At 43.7% G+C, this 24,780-nt stretch overlaps 2 protein-coding genes across 3 annotated transcripts in view; one reads left to right on the top strand and one right to left on the bottom strand.

Annotated features, from left to right (window-relative positions):
• Positions 1–1,350: 1,350 nt before the first annotated feature.
• Positions 1,351–7,447, top strand: TMEM252 (transmembrane protein 252). Of its 2 annotated transcripts, XM_014556615.2 has the most exons (3): positions 1,351–1,486; positions 3,856–4,042; positions 7,093–7,447. In XM_014556615.2, exons 1-3 carry the CDS (start codon positions 1,477–1,479, stop codon positions 7,316–7,318), a joined length of 423 nt encoding a protein of 140 aa, XP_014412101.1. In that variant the 5' UTR covers positions 1,351–1,476; the 3' UTR covers positions 7,319–7,447. The 2 variants fall into 2 exon arrangements, with proteins under 2 accessions (XP_014412101.1, XP_006181636.1); XM_006181574.3 differs by lacking the exon at positions 1,351–1,486 and having other exon boundaries at positions 3,768–4,042.
• Positions 7,448–12,924: 5,477 nt separating this feature from the next.
• The window catches only part of PGM5 (phosphoglucomutase 5), a 160,123-nt gene continuing 148,267 nt past the window's right edge, over positions 12,925–24,780 (bottom strand). The window contains exon 11 of the mRNA XM_032477784.1: positions 12,925–14,438. Within this exon, the coding sequence (XP_032333675.1) occupies positions 14,349–14,438 (90 nt within the window). The 3' untranslated portion in view covers positions 12,925–14,348. The remainder of the gene's footprint in view (positions 14,439–24,780) is intronic.

Genomic DNA, 24,780 nt, shown 5'->3' with positions numbered 1-24,780 from the left:
GTGGGAAATAGAAAGTTAATATTAAAGAGAATTTCATGAGGTGGGATACAGAACCCACTGCATATTTACAAGTCACCAGCGATCATGCCAAGGGGCATAACTCAGGCAGTCAAATCTGCCCTGGTTTGAGGCTTCTGCTCTGATGCAAAGTGGCCACAGAGGTATGGTCTCCTTTCAGTTTTCTAAGGCTCCAGAAAGAAATTAAATCTCTTCTGGCTTATTTATGGAAGCTGAGCTCACTCTAGAACAGAATTTGTCTTCTTGTTTGGTCTGCAGACATGACCCAATTTCCTCACCAAAACTTTACTTACAGAAACAGAGGGGGCAGCCAATAAGCCATGTTTGCCTATTTGATTTTTTAAAACATTATTTGAAAATTTGGTTTCTCTTGCTAACAAAGATTTTGGCACCCCTATACGCGCTGTTCTCTAGTTGAGTGCCTCACGGGCCTCACCCCACTCAGGCCTTGCTCAGAGCCCTAGGTTCATGCCAGGGTGACTATGAGTCTCGCGTGCTGGTTCAGCATCTTCTTCCCTCACAGCGCTACCTGTTTTCTGTGGAGCGTTTGTGCCCTGCCAACCTATAAATGCCTCCCTTTAAATCTTCCTGAGGGAGTGAAGGAGGAAAAGAGAGGTGGGGGAAAGGGTTGAAAGCAAAGAAAACAAGGAGCGGGAGAAGGAAGTGGCCAGTGCCCAGTGAACCCGCAGGTGTGAAAGGCTAATCCGGAAATCACTCAGTAATCACCACCATGAAATCAGAGCAGGTGACCTCACTCACTACGCAGACGCTCACTTTCCCCACCTCCCACAGAGCCTCGCTTCCTAAACCGAAGTGACCTTCTGAAATCTGGCCACTCTGCCCCAGCTCTTGGCCCCAGACCCCTCCTATGCACCACTGTCTACACACCATTAGCTTCCTTCCAAAGTCCCCTCCCCAACTATTTCTCATCCAGAGCAATATGCTTTTCCTGCTTTCAAGAGAATGGCCCGCGTGCCCAGTAAACAAAGACTGGAGCGCAGAGGGCTGTCAGAAGTTCCCAGGCATTGACGTCTTCCATGGGAGAGTTTGAAAAAAAGGGTGAGGTTTCGGGGGCTCTGACATTGGAAGGCAGAACAGAGCTGGGAACTCGGCTGCACTCCATGTTCAGAACAGCGCTCGTGGGTCGGTCATGCTCAAAGGAACAGAGTGTTGAAAGAGTGATTATGTTTTAAGATAGTTTGGCTGCCCACCAAACAACATGCTACTGCCTGCTGCCAAGTCAGGCACTACTGCTGATGGGTGAATTTTTAAGAATGAGAATAATAAATAAATAAACTGATTTAGAAGCAAGACATCATTTCTTAGGTGGATCTCTTGTGGAGGGGATGACATTGGCTTGGCTTCCACTGGGTCTCAGAACATTTCTCTATAGAAGGTGGGCCTCTGTCCACGCTCCTCCCAGAGTATCCATTTTCTCGTCAATCCCGTGCTGACCATATGAACTTAGGTGAGTCATCAGTCTCTGTCTCTTGCAGTTTCTCTGCTTTTACATGGAGTCAGTATTCTTGGCCCCTTCCTCTCGCACTCGGTGCTGGCTAAGTGGTGAGGTGGGCAAGAACAGGAAAGCTGGCTGCGAGAGAAGGCAGACCCAGAAGACAGGGCAGGGCCTACGGAAGTCCAGCCAGGGGCCCAAAGGTCTCCCGAAGCTGACTCTTTAAGGTGATTTTTAAAGAGTTTTACTGGCTCTTTATTGGATTCTTTTCATTTTTCCCCAGCCCTGAGGATTTGGCCCTCTTCTCTCTTCCATCCTTACAGCTGCTTTTCTGCTTGGGTTTCCGCCCCTTTGAGACTGACGAAGACCAGGAGGCTCTCTCCCAGCATTTGTGCTACTTCACTGTTAGGCACGCATCTACTGTTATTTTTCACTTTTCAAGAATGTTTCCACTGCTAGTGATTGTGGGGAAAGAAACACACACACACACACACACACACACACAAACACACCAGGGAAACCACAAGTAATTAGGATTTTTTAAAACTACAGATCACTGTTTTACTTACCCTTGGTCATTTCTGAGGGCAATTATGCTCACAGAGCAGTAATGCATATGGTTCAGAACTGAAGCAGAGTTACAGTAAAAAAGTAATTCTTTAATCACTTATATATTTAATTCTGACAAGAAACACAAACATGCAAAAATACTTGGCCTGTGTACTGATACATGGGTGAGAGTGGGCATCAAATCAGGGCAGTATTCAGAGCCAGCAGTACACAGAAAAGAATGATCTAAAAGTTTTTTTGTAAAACATCAGTATTTTCAATAGTGGAAAATTTAATTCCTTGCTTATTACATTTATAATGGGCACTGCATACAAAACTGCTTCTTCCATTGGGAAAGTAAATGAGAAATAATAGTAATGGAGCAGCGAAAAAGAGGGGAAATGAAGACAGGAGACTTTTGGGCAGGAGACTTTTGGCAGGGACACGCCAAAGCATCAAATAAAAAAGGAAGGAATCAGGGCATGAACCAGACCTGGAATAGGGTGTCTACAACCAAAGACAGACAAGATGGAAGAAGCAAATTCCAGATAGGAAACAGAAGGCTGGTTCCGAAAGGATTTTTTTTGAGGCAGTGCTACATAGAGCAACGATACAGCGGAGAGGACAGGGGAACATTTTTTTAGCAAAATCCTATCAAAACAAATTTCATTTAATATGTATTTTATGAGGGGCAAAATTGCAGGACTTTTCAGAGCCTTTAAAATGAAATTCTGAGATGTGTGTGAGGGAGGGTAAGGATTGGACTGGCAGCACATGTCACACGTATTTGTTTTGCATGGAGGTGGAAACATGCCACACATATTGCAGGGATGTTCTTTTATCAAATACCTACAGCTTATTTGAGAGCAGGAAGGGTGGGATCTGGTTTAAATGTTTCTAGTAAACCAAGAATGGTGGCCAGTGGCTGAGTAAGAAGCAAAAATAAATTATCTAACATCTATGTACGAACCAGAAATGATCCTAGGATGTCAACACTTGGGTCCCAACAATAGGAAAGATACAAAATCAGAATCAGAGCAGAAGTCACCAGATCGTTACCATTTACAACCATCCTCAGAACTTGCCTCACTTCCCCAAAGTTCTGTCTATTACAGTCCTTCCAGCCAGCACTCTCTTTCCCCTCCTGCTGATGCTCCTGTTTGAATCAGGGAGTTCACCCCTGGGCTTTTTTCTTGGAATTTTTCCAACATCATAGTGTGAGGGCAATAAAGGAAGATTCACTGAGAGAGGCAAGCCAAACATGGTAAGAGCCTTAAAAAATATATCTTTTTAAGACAGAAAAAAAGGAAGACGCCATTAGGAAAGGACTTGCTGCCAAACCACAAAGAAAAGAGTTCAGCAAGGAATGTGAAATGTCTCTAGCATTAGTTTGGAATCACCTGCCATGGGGATTAAGAGACCCCTTTAATCAAAAGATGGGAGACCTTCCCGCAAATAACTGGGGTCAGCCTAAGGTTCTGTCCAGCTCAGAAGAGCAAGACAGTGATGAGAAGCCACCCCCTCCTGCAGTACACAATGCTGTGTTTTTAGGTCAATCGTCCAAGGATATTACGGTTACTTTCAATAGTTAATGAATAGCTTCTAAGTGCCTGCTTCATTTAATTGTCCAAAGGCCAGCTGGTCTCAGAGTGTATAAAGCCTCGAGCTGGCTAATGAGAGCACTCTCTCTGGGCAGAGGAAGCCAGGAAGTGGCCTGGTCAGGGAGCTGGGTTCCAAAGGAGCAGGGATGCAGAACAGAACCAGTCTGCTCTGTGCCTTTGCCCTCCTGGTGGGCTTTCTGATGATCTGCCTGGGGGCCTTCTTCATTTCCTCAGGCTCTGCATTCAGCTGTCAGGGGAAACTGATCCTGGCCTATCTGCTTCTGCCTCTGGGGTTTGTGATCCTTCTGAGTGGAATTTTCTGGAGCACCTACCGCCAAGCCAGTGAAAACAAAGGGGTGTTTAGCCGTGTGCTCAGACAGCACCTTGCTCAGGGGGCCCTGCCCCTGGCCACAGTGGACAGGTATGTGCTGGGAAGCCAGAGCGTTGGGGAGGGCTGAGATGGGGCTGAGTTCTGGAAAAGGTAAATGGTTTCTAATCCCACTGTGGGGCAATTTACTGTCCCATGGGGTACGTGTCTGCAACTGAAGCTACATAGTCAGGGAATTACTCTGGGATTAGCCATCAGGAAGAATGCTGCTGCCTTTGGGGAAAACCACGAAGTAGAGGGAATTTATCTCAGAGAATAACCACCCCCATCCCCACCACTGAAAACCCACCTAAACCAACTTAAGAGGCTCAACTCAGGTTTTTGCGTTGTATCGTGGGAGCTGTCCCCAAAGGCAGGTGATGGTTAGTTAGCCCCCATCGCCTGGCTACCGGGTTATCAGGAAAGCAAGTTCCAGACCAAATTCTGCCACACAACAAATGAGAAATCAGACATGAAATCATCTCTGCAGTCTCTTCGTGAACTCAGTGAAGTCCCAGCTTCCTGTCCTCTTAGGTGCTCTGATCACACCTTGCATGAAAGAGTTCTTTGAGGGAAAGCAGTCATATTCCAGAGGTAAGATGTGGTTAACCTCACCACCTCATACCCATTAGGTTGTCAAAAACATAGAAAATATCAAGGTTAGCAAGCATGTGGAAGAACTGGAAACCTTGTGCCCCGCTGGTGGGAACGTAAAGTGGTGAAGCTGCTGTGAAAAATGGTATGGAGGTTCCTCAAAACATTAACCAGAATTACCATTTGACTTAGAAATTCCACTTGGGGTGTACCGACAAAGGAACTGGAAGCAGGGACTTGAACAGATATTTGTACACCAATGTTCACAGCAGCATTCTTCATAATAGCCAGAAGGTGGATGGACGGACAAACAAAATACGGTATATGCACAAGATGGAATATTATTCATCCTTAAAAAGAAAGGAAATACTGATGTATGCTATCACATGGATGAACCTTGAAGGCATTACGCTAAGTGAAATAAACCATTCACAGAAAGACAAATACCACATGATTCCACTTACGCGAGGTACCGAGAGTAGTCACAGTCACAGACAGAATGTAGAACCGTAGTTACAAGGTGCTGGGGGAGGGGGAGTGGAAAGTTATTGTTTAATGAGTGCAGAGTTTCAGTTTGAGATGATGGGAAAGTTCTGAAGATAGATGATGGCAATGGTTGCAAAACCACATGGATGTTTTTAATGCTGGTGAACTGTACACTTAAAATGGCTAAAGTGGTAAATTTTATGTTATGTATATTTTTACTACAATAAAAAATTTTCAGTTAACCGTATGGTCAGTAGCAGACAACCAAAAATCTCCTAATTCTTGGCTGAACATAGGATCATTTAGGGATAAAACCTCAGGCAATATCCTTAAGGTACAGGCTGTTAGACTCCACAAATTCTTTTGCTCGCTTCTTCTAAAATATATCTCCTTCATGTATCTTGAATATAAGTAATTTTATCCAAGACAGCTGATTTTGACATTATTATGCTAATTAATAAGATACTAATCACAATAACCAAAACCCATCTCAAATGTTTATTATACTAACCTCAAGGTCTCTGGGTTTGATTAAAAAATTAAACATAAGTGAAGTCATTGTAGATGCTTCTAGAGTGATGATTTTTTGGTATAAATGTTAGATGACTGCCCCCAGAGTGTGAATGCCTGATAAGAGTGACTGGTGGCCTTTTAGCTTAAATTTACTAACGTGCATAATATTATACTCTCTGTGCTGAAATACTTAAAATTATGGACATCAGGACACCCCTATTTTACTGCCTCTTTCTGCTGTGTCTAAAAGATGCCCAGCTCACTAAGAATGGCTAGTAAGTCAGTAAATGAAAAGTTGCATTTCTTAGAAGCTTTTGCATTAAAAATGGGTACCCAGCTTGAGGTATCAAAGCAAATGAGTCTACAGTGGTAGAATTCAGGACACTGGGAATGTGAATGGGTGTGGGGAAGGTGGGGACTGGAAGAAGTGGATGGGATATGGGGGCAGGGGGCAGTCATCCTGGAGCCTCTCAAATCACTCCAGGGAACAGCTCACCCTCTGTCTTCAATGTCTTTACACATGTGCCCTAGGACACAGCCTTGGCTATTCTGAGCGAAGCCGGAGATTTATGCTGTACAGTAGATAGCTCCTTCAGCTACTTGGCTTTGGGCCTGGTAACATTTGGAATGGAGCTGTGGCTACAAATGGCAGTCCCTGTTCTGTTGTGGTTACACACCAAAACACTCCCTGTAGGCACTAGAAGGATTCGCTCTATAAATACACAACTCAATCAAGTTCACATTCTCTCTTCCTCACCTCCACACCATCCCTAATCTCATTCATGGTGGAGAAGCCGGAGGATTTAGCAATTAGCAGCATTGGACAAGATTACCATTTGTGCCATCAGCTCTGGTACGAATGGCTCCTTTCACCATTGGCCTGTTGGCATGGAAGGGGCCACTACTGAAATCTACACAAAGCTGTCAGTTCAAATAGTTTGAGAAATGAATTTTGTTTCACTTTGAAACATGGCTGCTAAGACTTGAAAGAATGATAGGAAAGAGAGAAGCAACTGACATAGTTCAGGAATCTGCACAGAGCTGGTTTTCGTTCATTATTTTCTGGGCAGTGATTATCCAAGACGGTGAGTGCAACTGAGCAGAAGATGATGTGTGTGAATGGCGGCGAAGACGTGAATGAACTAAACAACTGGGTAGAGGGAGGTTCCACAGTCAAGGCCCCCAGGTCCCCACCCCTGATAAGGATCTCACGCTGGAAGTTCCTGGTTCCAATGAAACAAGTGAAAGAGAATAGCTTGGAATAACCCACTGGGAAAAATATGACTGTAGAGAAACACATCCCAAGGCTGATAGAGAGGGTTCTCCTGGAAGAGCGGTGTTTTTTTAAAAAAAAAAACTAGTGATGTCAGGGAAGAAGAACATCTGTTTCAAAATCAATGTTTCTTAACAGTTTAACTTCACACAATGTGATCTGAGAGAGGCAGACATATGCCGCTTTGGCAGTAACCACTTAAATAACATATGTATGTTTGTGGCATTTTGTCCCCCAGGCCAGATTTTTACCCTCCTGCTTATGAAGAGTGTCTTGAGGCTGGAAAGCAAGCCTGCTGGGCAGAGGAAGAGGCCTCGGGTGTTCCTCCACCTCCGTATACAGAGATGGGCCTTAAATTTGAGAATGAAGATGACGCCCACCCGGAGGCCCCACCATCTTACGAGTCCATAGCAGGTGGGGTGGCGGCAGCAACCCCACCGCAGGATGCAGAGGGACAGAGCTGAGAGTGCTGGGGCCGGGGAAGCTCTCCAGCACTCATGACACACCCTCATGGGATGCAGCTGCTAATAACAAACACACGCAGGGACTGTGGGAGGAAAAGTCACATCAGTGACCCCACCCGAGAGCTCGCAGAGGGGATGCTGTGGGAGACAGCAGTGCAATTCCACACACGTGGTTGGCCTGCAAGGGCAGAGTGGGGCCCTGGAAGGGTGTGGTCAGCACCACGCAGGCATTTCAAAGGATTCGAACTAACCCTGACCCAGGTGAGCTTTTCGACTGCAAAACTGATGTGAGAGCCCTGCTTCACAGAGAGCCTTTCTGCTCTCCCTCAACTTCTAGCCCATCACCTCGGTCCCCAGCAGAGAGGAAGAGAGGCCCCTGGTAGGGACACCGGGTGCTTTCATGTACCGCATTATCTAATAATCACGAAGGGAGAGTATCCTGGAGGTGAAGGGCCATTACTGTTTAAATTCTAGGTTTTGCTGGGTGGTTTCATAGTTATCCTCATTTACTGTATTACCCGAGTGACACAGAAATTCACATTGTAAGAGATTTGTCCCTGGAACCTATGACTGTTATTTTGTATGAATTTATTTTAATTATGTGTATTTTATTTCTATGTGAAAGGAAAGCGACTTCAATATTTGCTTTCCAAATGGCTCAAAGGCAAAATTTTAAATGAGTATTTTAAGAACAGGATGGTTGGACAAGATTTCTTAGAAACTCAAGTTGAATAGACAGAATACTTAAAAATTCGTAATACACAGGATTCAGGAAAAAGAATTTGTACTCGCCATTAATTTGCCTTAATACAGAATTTGACACAAATCTTGAAAAGTTTTAAAATACACATGAATCTATTTTAATAAATCATCCGGTAAATCTCTAGGATTTGAAAGAAAGGAAACCATATTGTAGTACTTTGATCATTAATAGAAAACTCTTTGTGTTTCAAGATATAGAGCCAGGCATTTTTAGACTTAGGACGTTTATTTTCAAGCCCAATTATTCCTATTCAGCGTTATTATATTTTATTATGGATTTTAACACAAGAGGACAAATTGGGTGGCGGAGTGGTGGAGGGAGAGGCAGCCTGATGCTTTAGAGCTTGAGAAAGAAACTTCATCTCTTTGGGCCTCAATTTCCCCCCTATCAAGTGAGGAATGTATACTGGGATTAACATCTAGCAGTTAGGGAATGCCTTTTATATGGCAGGCTCTGTGCTATGAACTTGTTAGGCTTTTTTTTTTTTAGCCCTCACTATATCCTTCAGAGATCAGTGCTATGGTTATTCCCATTTTACAGATGCATAAATCGAGGCTTTGAGAAGTTAAGAAACCTTTCCAACAGTACAGAGTTATTTCCAGGAAGATGAGGAAGGGTCCAGAGAGGGGCATGGGAAGACATACATACTTCACACTTTTGTGCTCGGATGGGTTAATTTAACCCTGTTTTACTTCCCTCCTCCCAGGGAGCAGTTTGGATTTCTCTCCCCTACAGGAAGTGGGCCCTCACAGGGAGTGGAGCCCCAGGGTTGCTGCATGATCTTAAAGCCCTTGGAGAGGCAGCAAAGCTTGCCTCAGGGCTAACAGCCTGGCTCCTTTTAAAATGTAAATAAGCCCTAGGAGCTTGGCCCTCACCTCATGGTATAGTTTCCTTTCATACTGATGATGAAAGATGGTTCCTAGTGATAACAGACAGCCTTGGAAGGGCACAGGAGGGCTTTGGACAATGGTGGGAAGGATGAAGGGCTTTCAAGAAGGATAAGGGTGGCAGAGATGGGGTGGGGCCTCTGCAGCCTCCTCTTCCCTCTTGTTGCTGAGTGCTCAGATAAAGCTTGTCCTGACAAATACACAGGAAGCCATAAAAGGAAATCCCAGTTCCTTTACACAAAGCATGACTTTAGGCATCCATGATTTGAATCCTTGACATCAAGAGCATAACTCGATATGAAGGTCACTCATGATTGTCCAACAGGAAGGCAATCATTTATCAGCAAGGCAATGTATTATTTCTCTCTTGCCATCTCTTTCCATTCCTCTACCGCGATCGTTAGCCTGAAATTTTCCTTGGGGTCTGAGCACATTCACTGACCTCAACAAGCTCTATCACTGGGCATTCGTCCAGAGTTTGAACTTGGAATGGATGGTCTTTCCAACTACTGGTAGTCATGTGAAACCAATGTAATTTTGGTTTACATAAGAAAATTGTTTTAATCTCTTTACTGCAATAAATTTTGTACTTAAACTTTCCTCCCTTTTTTGCTGTTGTTCTGTATCAGGAAAAAAAAAAAAAACAATAGAGGCGCATAAGCCAAAGTTTTCTTCTCCATGTGAAACAAACACAGCATCCAGATGAGTTCGTCTTTTTGTAAAGCCTAACGTGATTGAACACCAACTATTGATTCAGAAAATAAGCCAGGTGCTTTTCGAAAAGAAAAACTACTAATAGGCATTTGTTGCCTTCTTAAAAAAAACATACTCTGAAGCGAACATCAAGAACAGTTATTACCCCCAACAAATCCTGCCTTTGAGAGACCCAGCAATTAAAACGCACTGGGCAAACCAGATGACAGTACCCTGTTGTGATTAGTAAGAATTCACCGGCCATCCCTGGAGGAAGAGGGAGTAGACATTGTATCTCCTCTTCCTGAAGTTTATGATTAAAATTAATGGTGATGGATTGAGAACCACGATTCCGTGAATGGCAGAGGGGGTGTCACTTTGACTATGAGAAAATGGAAAAGAAGCAGATCTCTACTGCAGTCTTTGCCCATTCCCTCCTCTCAAATGTGAACAATGGGCTCACATGTCACGGGACAAGGGAAATTCTCAGAGGTGACGGCTCTCCTGTGTTTTAATCTTATCACGTTTCTCTAAGTAGCAAGTGTAAGTACCCCCCCCACCCTCCTGCCCCTGCCACCGCCACCACACAAACACGCATGCCACAGAAGATGAGCACAAGGTCGTTTACAGACTACATTGTGCTGCATCTTTTGTATATCTGAGATGTAGTGTGTATATTTTTGGCCCCTCCACTCAAAAACTCATAAGCACTTTTACTGACAGTCCTATCCATCCTTCAAGTTTCTACTTAAACACACAGTCTTTGGTGAGGTATCTCTCCAGCTCACCTGTTTTGCAGGGCATATACGAGGTGCTAAAAGACATGGAAAGAGGACAAAGGCACGGGTTTAAACCACATCTCTTCACCATATTCTGTAATAGTCCATAACAACTTAGGGTGATTCACCTACCAAGTAAGCTGTCAACCGCATGAGCCATCCACTGATAAGGTTTCCAGCCGGTTGGAGTGGAGCAGGCATTCCGCCAAGCTCTGCCACCTCAGATAATCTCTAGCTGTTTGTAACTGCTAAAGGACCAAAGACTGATTTACTGGCTGTTACAGCATTCCCAAAGGCATGTGATTTCTCAGATCCTTCTCCACTCAGGAATGGAAATCTCCTCCAGGCAGGTGTTTGGGATATCAGGGTCCACGAGTTTCGAGAGTGCTCAGTGCCGTAATCAAATATCAAATTGGAGTCATCTGTTCTATCACTATCAGTTCCCGCAGGTGTGTTTCAAATGCCCCACACCCACCATGGCTGATGGATGTGCTGCCAAGGTAAATCCCATGCCTTACACTGAGCCACACAGGCCAATCAGAAGTCACCACGCCATTATCCCTGCCATTGCCTGTATCAGTTGCAGAGAAGACTGGCTCAGTGCAGCCAACTGTCAGCCCGTTGGGCCACCATGGGACTGATCATCAATCTGAGGCTTCCTGTGCAGACAGCCTTCATGTCACGCTCAAGCCCTTCAACCTGCAACGTCATGCAGCACTATTTGTCCCATGAGTGCAGTGGATGTAGGCTGCACCTTGGATCAGTTAAGACTGATAAATGATCGCATCTTCATAATGGCTGTCTACCTATTTTCAAGGTCAGCTAATAAACTCAAGAATCATAGATGAGGCAAAGCAATTTTTTGTTCTAGGGGACTAGCTGACACCTGGCAAGATATTTTGCATCCTTGGTCCCCTCCCACTAAATGCCTCCCTAGCACATATACACCCACATTTGCAACCCCCTACCCCGGGTGGGTAGTGGCACTGCCCTGACTGGGAACCACTGCATCATAAACACTGTTGCCTGTCATCGCTCCAGAGGACGTAGTGCAGGGAGTGAACCCTTCAGTATGAGCCGATAACAAGGGTGGCCCTGACAGTTGCCACACTCTTACCATAGTTTCTTCTATGCTTGTCTCCTGTGGTCCCATAAAGTTCTTGGACCTCTCCAGGCATTTACTCCTAAGAAAGGCGGATAGCTGCAGCTCTGTCTTTAAGGACACAAAGAACATTACGTGTGGAATTATGACCTCCTGTATTTCACCTCTCCAGAAAATAAGGCAAGAGGACGCGCATGTATAACTCGGCAAGAGAAGCCTGGATTTTATGTAAAGCAGAAATCATCTTCTGGCCATGTGAATTTGAGCAGCTTCCAGAGGCAGGCTCTGTCCCAAGCCACTCCCGGACCTTCCCTTTGGCAACCTTGCTGAGAAAAAGCTCTGTGAAAATAGGTGGCTGTGCAGCTGCTTCTTTCCAGAGCTGGGCGCAAGCATTTGCTCTGCCTGGTATTTATAATACTGTGTCTGCTTCAACCCCACTCATCCAAGCCAGCTTCTCGCAGGACCCAAAGCAAGCCTCCACTCCAGCTATCCCACCTCTCCACTCCTAGTCTTTGTTCTGGCTACATTCACCCTTGATGAAATTATATAAATGGTTACCAGGCCCAGAAAACTCCACTCTTTGTGGAACCCCAAAATGCCTAGTGCCTTCTATCTTTCAGTCAATCCCCTGTGCGTTCCCATAGCAAGTAGTCTGTGCTACGACTGACTTTCATGTCTACTTGATTCTTTGTGCACGTTTGCCATAGCTTCTTGTCCCCAAACTACAAACTCACAGGAGCAGGAATAATGTTTTCTGCATCTGTCTGCTGTACCCAAAACAGGACTCTGCACAGAATAGTTGTTCAAACCATGTTTGCTGAATAAATGAATGAATAAATGTATATTTGGATGACTGGACATACATGACTCCATACTGAAATAAAGAAACAGGATTTTGAAGTCAGGGTTAATTTACATTTGAACTTCAAAATGAGAGATGATGAAAAGTTCAGCAACTTGAGAGAAAATATTGAGAGACAACAGGCTTAGCCGTCTCAGCCTAAGGATGCATCTCATCGTGCTGCCCGCCACGGATCTCCACCTTAAAGAGGATGAGAACCAAAGCAGCAAGGCAAGCTGCATCCCACTGCTGATACATTTCACAACTAGTTCCTTAGCCGCTCAGCTCAAAACCACCCTCCTGTTGTTCTGAAATGAAGATACTTATGATGCAAGACTAGATGTCACGATCATTTCTTCTGATGCCCAAAGGCAGTTTTTAGCAGTTTGGCTTCTCTGTTCCATTGATTTACTAAAGCCCCAAGGTCATAATAATGAAAATCAGCCCTTGCAAGGGTTCTGAGTGGCAGACTTATCCGAAGTGACCACTACTGGAGTTTCTCAATGAAAGAAACAATAAGCAAAAACCCACAATTCTCGCATAAGATTGAAATCAGGAATTCCTTTGTTTTATTGGATACTAAAGGACCTAGCAAGTTTCTGGAAGCATAGATAGAAAATGGAAACAAATACCTTGCTGGGAATGTTTCCGGGCTTGCACTAATCTTGACTACAGCCATAACGCATTGCTCAACAGTCAAAGCACACCACATCATCTGTGCAAATGACGTGATAAGTGAGTGTCGTTCCCAAGGAAGCAAAACATATGCAAACAGGTCCCGTGCACCGAGGGTTCTGGCTGAGTTCTGATAGGGCTGCCAGAGCTGCAGTAGCCTTTTTCTGGGTAAAGAAAGCCAGTGGTGACCCTCTGCTTTCTTGTAGAGGACCTCACCACCATCTCCATCTCATCAGGCCCATAACAGTGCTGCCAGTAAGGTTTTCTTCCAGCATCCACTTCATCTTCTCCTTTTACAGCATTTTGCTGTCTCCTTTACAGCCATGGTGAGTAAGATCTGAACTGTGTCCAAACAAGTGCATGAAAACAAGCCCTTACTGGGAGATAAGACAGCAGAGAGAGGAAGTCAGGGAGATGGCACACATGGTGGTATTTTGTCTTCTCAGCAGGAATTAGGATTAACCCATGTGTCCACCCGGGTAATAGAATGGTGGATCGGCCTGAAAATGGTAAGCATTCACTTGCAGAGTCCTGCCAAGAAATGACCTCCCACCTGCATAATGAATGGCTGAATTTGAAGGAACGCAGCCAGCTTAACAGCTAAGATTATTTACGACCGAGACAGAAAAACACCCTTTGCTATGCTTTGTTGAAAGTGTGCCATGGTGATGTGTAGAAAGCTCTAGAAGACGCGTGAGGAGGAGGCACAGGGACTTTGGAGATGGGAAGGAGGGTGAGTGGGCTGCCAGGTGGCTGCTGGGCATGAAGTGGGCTATGAGGAGTTCAACAACTTTTGCCCGTGGGAGACCTGACCTGGGATGAAAAGTTAAATTGTCCCCCTGCTGAGGAAAGTCTTCTTAGGTCTGCCCAGGGGCACCTGGGGCTTAGGGTCAGCTGGCTTCTGGCACTGCATGCTCCTCGGTTATTCCAGAAGCTCCTCTCACTTGGCACCAATGATGCACAGATGCCATGACCAGAGTTCTCAGCCCACTTATTCTCTTCTCAAAAGGGCAGGTTCCCTCGTGTGATCAAACACAAGTGCCAAACGATAGTGCAGCTCTAACACACCAGCGAAGACTCTGTTGCATTTGTTGAAACAGACTAAAACCCAAACAGATTTTTTTTTTCTTTTCCCATCTACTCCCCCATCCCACCCTCCCCCCTCCAAGCAAATCATCATTTGGTGTTTTTCAAAGTCATAAGAGGCACAAACAGGTAGCAAGAAGGCATGAGTGAAGTGTCTCCCGCCGAGCACACTCTTTTGGCCCTGCTGAGTGGTCTTCCCTCCGCTCAGGTGATGACAGTGGGGCCCCTCCGGCCGGTTCGCTCGTGAATCTGGGATATTTTCAGCGCGATGGCAATGAGAGGGCTGAGCACCGCCTGGAAAAGGAGGAAGAAAGTCTGTGAACAACTCGAGTCAGGCACGGGAAGGCCCCAAGGATGGGTTTCTATCAGAAGCATCTGGATTCAGTTCCGATGTGCGGCTCACGGGCGGAGTCTCTCAGGCAGGACACCTGTTCTCAGGGCTGTGGTTTCCTCTTCAGTCAGAGAAGACTGGAATGGGCAGGGTCGGGGTAGGAGAGGGAGAAGATGATCTCCAGAGTCTTCTCTGGCTCCCAGAAACAGCGCTCTAAGATGAGAACTTGGCAGTTAGGGCGTTTTACCAACAGAGCGCTGTGAATCAAGTTCAGAAAACCACCCCCCAACCCCGACTTCCTCGGCCGCACTCCCTCCCTAACACGTACCCTTCCCCGGCCCACACATGCACATACACACGTAAACTGCAGGCAAAACGCTCCTTCTCCATCCTAAGACCATGGCCTGAAGGACCTACTCTCTTGAAGTTTCAGAGAAGACAGACTGATCCATGGGCTAGACCTGCAGAAATAACTGCTCGTTTCTTCCCGTCATGTAACACAGTGGCTCAGGGGCAATTCAGTGTCCTCTAGAAGGAGGTGGGGGGGTGGGAGGCCTAAGGAATAGATTCTTGGAAAGGCGAAGAGCAAGAATCACATCTTGTCTTTTAGCTGCTCATCACTTCGCTGGAGTCAGGTACTGTTTTCCAAACTGTGGAGCACATGCTACTCAAGATGATTTGAGGTGGTGCAGGAGATTATTTTAGCTGGTGCGTGAACACGGCACCAAACCACTGTTTTCCATTCTTCTCCCATTCTCCTAATTTCATCAAGGAGAAAAATCTACTTGCTGCCAATCTTCAACACTTTTACCCAGACACAGCATGCCTCGGGGAAGAGTTAGATGGAAGGTAATATCATTGTGTGATTTTATTGAATTCATTTGTATGGTGAATTTTATTTATCAAGGGATATTGTTTTATCTATCAAGGGACTTTATTTATCAAGGGTTACTGTTTTTTCTTCCATGTGGAGCACTGATATAAACTTTCTATAATAAATAAATAGATTCAAATGAAAATAAAGTAAGTCCATTTAAAGGCAAAGACTGATAAAGGGATACCGGGATAAGGGGAAAAAAGATACCATCTTTAGGAAAACAAAACCTGTCTTTTTGGAGGGGAGAGGGAGATTCTGTAACTTGCAACCTTCACCTATTCCTTACAGATAGAGGCAGGAAGGGGACGCATGCATTCTATTCAGACAAGAAGAGCCCAAGCAAACACCCAGGGCACCGGAAGCACACATAGTCCAGTGTGTCCTGAGGAGACTGTGGACACAGAGCCGTCCTGAACAATAAGCGAACAAGCCTTGTTTGGAGGGACCTAAACACCGGGGCCAACTGTCAGGATTTAATGCATTAGGCAAGGGGAGATGCTGGAGTTTTTGAGCCAAAAGGTGACACTATCAGGGCTGTGCTTTGGAAAGATGGCTCTAGCAGAAAGCCCAGTAGTTTAATACATTTGTGGCTAAATGTATTGAATTACCTTACTTTCTAAAGATGGCTAGATGAAGCAGCTCAGATGTCGTCTTGGAAGCTAGATGAGAGATGAAAATCTAGGGAATTATGAGAGGGAGCCCTAAAAGTGCCCCAATTTGAATTTTTTTGTCAGTCTTGTGGAATGGGAGCTGCAAGTCACAATTAATTTAAGGATCAGAATGAATTTTTTTCTTGCCTGAGTGTGTAAATAAATATATGCTGGAATGAATGGTCACACCATGAGGGTGGGAACTTAGTCTAATTTAGGGCTTAGAAAATGCCTGCTATTTAGGAGCTTAATAAATACTGGTGGGATAAAAGAACGTGATATCAGTTTGATGAGAAAAAAATGACGGGGCAGATAGAGACTTCGGTGGCCACTCATGCAGGGCACTCTGGGTGACTGGGAGGGTCAGAAGTACAGAATTTTTCACCGTTATGTTTTTCTTTCGAAATCATAGCTTTGATACACGTGAATCCCAGAGACTTCTCATGTCATCAGTCATGCACCATGGAAAAGAGAGAGGGGAGATTAATTTTCCTCAGGCAACTGAAAAGGCCCTCAGGTTGGAGCATGGGAGGAGGGGTTAAAATCATAAGCCTGCAGGTGTGAGATTCTTGAGAGGGAACTGGACACAGAGCTTGAGAAGCAGGGAGGAGCCTGGGATGGTCTAGTTTCATCCTTTCATGTCACAGACGAGGAAACTGAGCCCTGAGAGGAGACCTGATGGGCCCCGGGTCACATGTCTGTTTGGTGGCTGAGCTGGGATGAGAATATAGTGATTCCTCCTCTATTGCTCTTGCTGTGTGTGACACAGTTCTAAATATGAGACCTGTGAGTGAGAAGGAAAAACAGCAGACAAAATGAGCCTACATGGAGGGATGGGGGGAGAAAAGGAGGATCATCATCCCATTGTACCAAACAAGCCCCATGTCAGACGAGGGGTCGGAAAGGACTGACCAGCCATCCTCACTCACCAGGAGCAGGTTGACAGTGGGGAGAAGAGCATTGGTGGTTTGTTCCAAGATGACTCTTCGTCAATAAAGGAAATAAACTAATAGTGACTATAATCCATTAAAAATATAGCATCTTCCTTCTAATTCCAGTGCTTCTTAGAGTACCTGACATAGCTTTTTTATGCTCAGGAGTAGGAAAGAGCGAGTGCTCATCCTGCAGCAAACCGAGACGGCAATGCACCCATTCAGCAGGACTCACACTGTGGCTCCAGGGTTCCTCCTCCACCTGGAGAGGTGGGTGAATGTCGCTGTCAGCTTGAGTTAATAAGCCTATCTGGCTAACGAGGGAAATGGAACTTGTCTCTACTTAAAATTTTGAAATTTTATCATAGATTTTTCTGCATTGGTTTTGATTTTTTAAAATCTTGCATTACAATATTTATCTTGATCACTGAGCTTTTTTTGGCACCCTGTTAAACTTTGCAACTTGCTAACACCACCCTCATCCTGGCCCTGTGTTAAGTTTTAACCTGTTCATATCCCCTGGAAGAAGAGAGACGTTTTTTCCTTTCATTTTCTTTCCCATCTTCTCTCTTGCTTTATGTTGTTGATGCTTTGATTCATGCTGATGTAAACTAGAGCCATAAAGAGAAACCCCTAACAAATGAACTTCTTACCCTGACTGGTAATAGACAGGAGAGGTGTAAATGATCTGAATGTCACAAGACTCAAAGTAAATAGTTAACTGATTTTTTCTTTTTTTTGGGAGAAGAATAAATCGCTAACTACAAACACAATCATTTATTAAGTGAGGTTTGTTATAAGGCCCACTTTATAAGTGCCCTGCCCAAAGAGGCAAGTGGGGGTGGAAAATTAAGCCAGCTCCTCTCAACAAGCCAGGCATCCTGGCAAGAGGCTGCATCTCCCCAGAGGAAGGCATGCCTTTTGTCTTCTCACCAAGGTGCCCAGCCCCACCATCCTGTGCCTTTCTACAGAGGGAGCCTTTTAAAAATTTGCACGAAGATGCCCTAGAAGCCAGATGCTGCCCTGTTTATAGGAGTCAAAATTTTAGGTAACAAAGATAAGATGACTAGCTATTTAAAACCCATTTGAGAAGCATCTAGAAGAGAAACTGTAACTGAAAACAAAATCAAATCTGTTTCTTTGCTGATAAAAGTTAAGTGAAAATGATAAACACTGCTAACATTTTGCTCTTTATTCCAATACATACAACCACGCTTCTAACTTTAATCCCCGTTTCATGGAATAAATCTACCTGTCTATCTTGTTCCAAAATGGACCTAAAAATAACCAAAATATAGAATATGAAAAATGACTGTAGATAAATCTGAATTCCGAGCCCAACCCCAAGGGAACCCATCTATCTTATGAATATCAGAAAACAGGCCTCTATAAAAGCTCTCTTCTGAGAGAGAGAAAGCCATTTCAAGATATCAGCGGATGAAATACTCCCAAAGAAGTTCAATCAAAGCAAAAATTAAACTAAACCAGGGCTTTGGGAATGCAGTGACGAGCCAAACAGAAACCACACTGACCAGGCAGGCTCGGCATCCTTCTCCACCACCCTCCCCACCTTTGCAGTTGATCTAGGACTTCAGGAAGCGAAAGGCGGCGCTAAGGTTGCAAACCCAAAATAAAGGAGAGAAGTCATGAAGCCAGTTTTCCTGTTTATTCAAATTGGAGCTGCATTTGGTTCCACGCTTGGGAGTATCATGCTGGGTTGGAGAAGGAGAGAAAACAGATGTGCTGGCCAGCCTCTGGGGGGCACAGCTGAAAGGCATTACACAGGATCTTGGTGGCCTTTCATGGTCCTGTCCTGCAAACACAGACCAGCCTGCAGGAGTTCACAGCCTCTGTTTCATAGAAGTGCTCTCCGGTCACTCTTTCCTTCCCCCCTTTCCTCTTTCCTCTCTTCTCCCTTTCTCTGCCCTCCTCACACTCCCCCAACCTCCACCGTCTGCCACCAAAAACATTGCAAAACGATGGGAAATGACTGATTGGTTCAGATCACCACAATTTCTGCCAGCCTCCTCAAATGTCCCTATCGTGTCATCAATGTTTCTTTCCCTTCATTGGTTCTCTCCACAACAGACTTCACATTCCCTGATGTGGAATCCACCTGCCAGTTTAGAGGGGAACTAGAGTTGCCCACCCCCTCTACTGTCACTTGCAAAATCATTAGCAAAAATATAACTGAACTGTATAAGACTGAACGCAGAGGTTAAGAAAAAAAAAAAGAACCATTATCCAGTTCATGTGCGCAAAGGACTCTCCTTGTAGCCATTCGCCTCCTCTTTTCCCCTCTGTTCCCTAGCCACTTCCACAGCCAAGGTCTAGGTTATCAGTCATCCCTGTAATACTTTAAAAAACTGAGTTGGAACAATAAGGTGATTCAGCTTGACTCTCTACGCGTAGATCCTAGAAAGCCTTGCTCCTTAGAGATGGGTTAAAAGCACCAAAAGACGTCTCCCAAAGATTAGTCAGCAGACTGCTACCTGAGGGCGAAGTAAGACTCGCCAGGGGATGCTGCTGTGGGCTTCCGTCATGGAGATGCTGTTTCAGTGAATCTGGGGACCAAGCAGGGGAGGTGTAGCTCTAACAAGCTCCCGTGGTGCTTCTGGTGCATACCCAGGTCTTCAAATCACAATTAGAAAGTGGTGTGCTACCTGCTCTAGAAGCAGTAGCCTAGAACAGTGGTTACAAGCATGGACTCTGAAGACAAAATGCCTATTCTACCCTTTATGAGCTGTGCAAGCTTGGGCAAGCTACTTAACCTTTCTGAACTTTCATTCGCTTTACATGAGATAGGGAGCAGTTACCTACCGAGATGGAGCTAGATTAGGGCATGCAAACTGGAGAACAATGGCCACCAGATCTACTCCATGATCGCTTATTTTTGCTGGCACAAAATTAATATATATATATTTAAAAATATGAATTGAAATCCTTTAGATGGCATGCCAGTCCTAACTAATAACTTCCTACTGTTTTATGCCCTGCTGCTCTATTCACATTGGTGAGTTATCTGCCTGTCATTTGAATTTCTGACCTCAAGGTTTGAGCTTTAAGATGTCCAAAGATCTTACATCCTCCCCACCCTGGAAGAGTACCTGGGTTTAATGACCCAAATGGAACATATATCAGGACTATGGGGTATCCCTGAAGACCAGTGATTCTTAGACATAGGTGGTCATAGGTTTCAAGGTGTACTTCAGGATGGTTAAACCAAGCTTGGAACTCCCTACCTCCTCAAATGCATGGTGTCCACTGGACATTTGAAGTTGGTGTATGTAACAGAATCTGAACACATTCACATTCACATTCATCCAAATTAGCTTACTTTTCTACTTTTCTTCCAAAGGATTAGTTACAAATATTTGGTTCCAAAGCCCTCAGAAATGTAGGCTCAGAAAGTCTATTTCAACTAATTGAAATATAATAAGTCTATTTCAAATAATAATTTACATTCCCTTTCTTTCACGGCACTACGCATCACTGTGGTAGTCCTTGGTGCCACACACCAGTACCTAGAGTTCCTCTCCTCCCTGCAATGGAAGGGTGAGCTTACAGTCCCTCTTATAGTCAGACAGGGCCCTCTGACAGTTTCCAGTCAGTGGGTTAAGAGCAGGGGAGATACGATCACTTGCAGCCCAAGCTCTTCCTCTCCTTACAGAAACCAGCTGTAGGGGAGCAAAGTTTGCCACTCCAAAATGTCTCTTTAGCATGCTGATTCTTTTGAGCTGAAAACATCAAGTCCTAAAAGACTCAGAAAGAAGTTTTGCCTTCCCCCTAAGTGCCTAAAAAAAAAAAGAGAGAATTAGATAGAGGACCTGTTCCCAGAATAGAGTTATCGCCAGAGATCTCTGCAGAGAATATATACTGGGTATGATGGTATAGAGTGCATCAGGGAGCAGAGTGCACTCTGAGTCCCATTGTCTGTGCAGGACCCAGCAAATATTTATTTACCAAACATTTGCTTCTCCATCTCCAGGTCAATTGCCTTCCTCCCTTTTGAAGTCCCTGCCCTCAACATCCTCTTTTGTCTTTAGCTGAAGATGGTATTTAAGGTGAAAGGTTCAACCATTTTGGCGAGTCACTCTGTGCTTCTGGGTCTCTCCCACTGTATACATATTATCAAAATTTTGTTTGGTTTTCTCTTGCTAATCTATCTCATGTCAATTTAATTCCTAGACCAAAGAAGAAACTAGAGAGTAGAAGAAAATTTCCTTCTCCCTGACACTGTGATGTTCCAGATGCCTGTACTGTATACCTGGACACTGAGGAGCGCACCCAGCCCAGGTGTGGTGAATATATAATGGGAATTAGAAGCAAACCTTATTTTCAGTGGTGGTTTTAAGCCAGTGAGATTTTAGGTTGCTGGTTACCATGGTATTGTCTAGCCCAACTGGACTGACTAAAAGATTATTCACTAAAATGAAGTGGGAAACGCCATTTCAAAAACACTTTTCCAAATCAGAAGGTATGAAGAAAAAGAATGTCTTGGAAACCCCATGCTGCTGACTCTTTGTTTGCTTTTAGGCATGGGGCCATCTTTATTATATCGGATATTCTGAAACCAATTAAAAGAATAAGATTGATGTAACAGTTATAAAACATGGCTGCACATTCTTTGGAATTCTTCCCATTAAGAGGTGGGGTCTACTCCCTTTTCCCTTGAAACTTGGCAGGCTTGTTCAACCGATAGAGTTTGGCATTAGTGCTGTTTTATGGCTTTTGAGCCTGGGTCACAGAAGCCCCGTAGCTTCCTCATATTGCCCTGAGCAACCCTACGTGTGAGAAGATGGACTCTCCTGAGCCCAAAAGCTGAAGAGATCTCCAGAGGATTCCAGGTCCCAGCCATTCGAGTCACTCTGTTTTTCTAGTTTTCCTACTGGAGACCCGAGATATCAAGGAGCAGAGGCAAGCCATCCCACTGTGCCACGTCCAAATTCCTGACGACAGGGCCCAGGAGCACACTGAAATCACTGCTGTAGGGGGCTGCTAAGGGTTAAGGCGATTTCTTAAGCAACGGTAGCTGAGCAGTCTAAACCAAACAGTGCTTTAGGCTGATACATGGCTTGACTGTTCATGAGTTGGGGAAAGATGTTAAGGCTTAAGTAAAATGGGAGACCATATAGCATGTTGGTTGAATGTATGAATCCATTTGGCTTGGGCTTAATTCCATCTCCGGCACTTCCTAGGTAAGGTTCTTAATCTCTCTGTACATCATTTTTGAAATTGGGATGCTAATACTAGTTCCTGCTTCCCGGGGTTGTCGTAAACATGAAATGAGACACAGTGTGGCCCTCAGCAGCATCCCCAGGCCTGTCTCTGTGGCTCGGTCACTGAAGGCTGCCAGGAGGCCTCACCCTGTGAACCACACAGCTTGCACATAGGAACATCAGAACGTTCCCACTCTTGCCTAAGCAGTCTTGGAAGCCAAAAATTGTTATGTCTCCTGGCTAGGTGTAGGTCACAGGCAACAGAACTGGCTACGCAACAAGGCAGAGATTGATTTATGGGCTCGTGAAAGTCTTGGGAAAAGGAAATGCCTCCTCTTGCTCTCATCCATAGTTTGTGCTTTGGGTTCTTCAGCGGTTTTTAATGGCAGACACTGAGTACATACTGTGTGCTAAGCACTCTTCCAAATTCAGGTATGGAGTTAATTTTTATCACAGGTTGTTATATCTTTATATAGTCTACAATAGATATATCTATTCCATGATGTAGGTCAGATGATCCCATTTTACAGATAAGAAAACTGAGGCTCAGAGGCATGCATAACTTGCTCAAAGTCACACAATTGGTAAGTGGCAGAGCCTAGCCCGGAACCCAGTCAGTGCCGTGATTTTAACTGCAAAGCTGGGCTGTATCTCACTACCCTAGACTGCCCTTCTACTGAGAGAAAAGTTTTCATTTTCTGAAAATTTAAAATATTTGCCTTCATGCCTTTACTGTAAAAAGTCTCTCTGTCGCAGGTACACTATTTGAAAACTACCTTTTTCAGAACTGTGAAGTACAGCAATCACAGGGAAGTGCATAAAAGTTATGTACTTGAGTTGTATGTAAAGCTGATGCTTGTAATTCTGGAGCCCTAGAGCGTCTGAGTTCCACATGAACTCATCAGATCGTTTCCCTAGTTAGCATGACATAGAGTCAGCACATAGAGCCTGTGTCCAAGATTTTTCTCTAGCAATACTCTTCATGAGATTAAAGGACTTCATTTTGATTCCTATCTGCAGAATTTTTATTATTAATAGACGATTTAGAATTGGATTTCTGTTTCTATTTTGTTACTACTTTCTAACCTAATTGCCCTTGTGATAATACTCTGTATCACTTCATTCCCTAGTATATAATTAATTTTTACATGTGTTCCTTGTGGTATGAAGAGAATTTGTATGTTGATGTTGTTTGGTGTAGTACCTACATATGTCCATTAAACAAGGCATGTTAACTATGTTGTTCAAATATTCTATAGTCTTACTAATTTTTCTATTTCTTTGTTCTAGTAATTGCTGAGAGGGTGTTAAAATATTCCAGAGCTATTGTAGATTTCTCTTTTCTTCTTATATTTTTGTCAATTTCTTACTTTACAAATTTAAAATTGTTAGGTCTTCCTGGGGGAAGGAAATCTTCGATCATTTTGAAGTATCCCTCTTTATAGTTAGCAATACTTTTGACCTTTATCTGAAACTAATAGAGCCAGATTTTTTATTATTTTATACATTGTTTTCCATTTTTTTAAACTTTCAAATTTTCTATATTTTAAGATGTATCTCTTATAATGAGCTTGTACTTGTCTTTTTAAAAAAAATCCAGACTTTGTCTTTTCCCTGGAGCATTTAGTTCATCCACATTTAAAGTAATACAAATATATTTATATTTAAATCTACCATCTTACATGTTTTTTATTTGACAAATCTGTTTTTTCTTTCTTCTCTTGGATTGATTTTTTTATGTTATTCTCTTTTCCTCTCTTAGATTGAAAGTTACATGCTTTTCCTCTTTTTTCTGTGATGGTTACCTAGAAATTACAACATGAATCCTTGATCCATCAGAGTCTCATAATGATCTACACCTTTACTTTCCTCCAAGAGATGCAACAGTCTTAATATATCTTAACTATGATTACTTTCACAGTGCTCAGAGCTATTGTGGTTGTATATTTTAGTTCTTTATAGTATTAGTATGATAAATACTTGCAGCACCACAAGACATTACTATTAATGTTTCATACAGCCAGTGTTCGTATAAATCAACACTTTTAACGTTTCTTTGCATTTTATTTCTTGATGCATCTCTGAGGTTCCATGTGGGCTAATTTTCCTTCTAACTGAAAAACATCTTTGAGACTTTCTTTTCGTGTGGGTCTGCTGGTAGCCCATTCTCTCACTTCTTGTTTGTCTAAAAATGTTTTTATTTTGCTTTCATTTCAAAAAGATAGTTTCTAGACTGTCAGTTATTTTATTTCCACCTTTGGATTTTCAGTGTTGCTGTTGAGAAATTAATTGTCAATCAAGCAGCTTTGTCTTTGATTTTTAGATTTAGATTTTTTTTTGCCTTTGTCTTTGATTTTCTGCAGTGTTAGTCTAGACAGAAATTTATTTTTATTTATCTAGAACCAGTGGGCTGATTTCCTTCACTGGTTCTGGGAAATCCTCAGCTATCATCTTTTCAAGTTTTACCTACCCCTCAGTCTCTCTCTCCTCTCCTTTTGAGACTCGAATTAATTCTGTTAGACCTCAGTGTGTCCTACATGTGTCTTACCCTCTATTTTAAATTTTCTATTGATTCTGGTGCACATTGATTTATCTCTTCAGGTGCTTTGTAATTTTTTATTGTTTGC

Source organism: Camelus ferus, chromosome 4 (genome assembly GCF_009834535.1).
Source record: "Camelus ferus isolate YT-003-E chromosome 4, BCGSAC_Cfer_1.0, whole genome shotgun sequence".
NCBI lineage: Eukaryota > Metazoa > Chordata > Mammalia > Artiodactyla > Camelidae > Camelus > Camelus ferus.
Note: the sequence above shows the minus strand (reverse complement) of the source record. Positions and strands in the feature narration are given on the sequence as shown.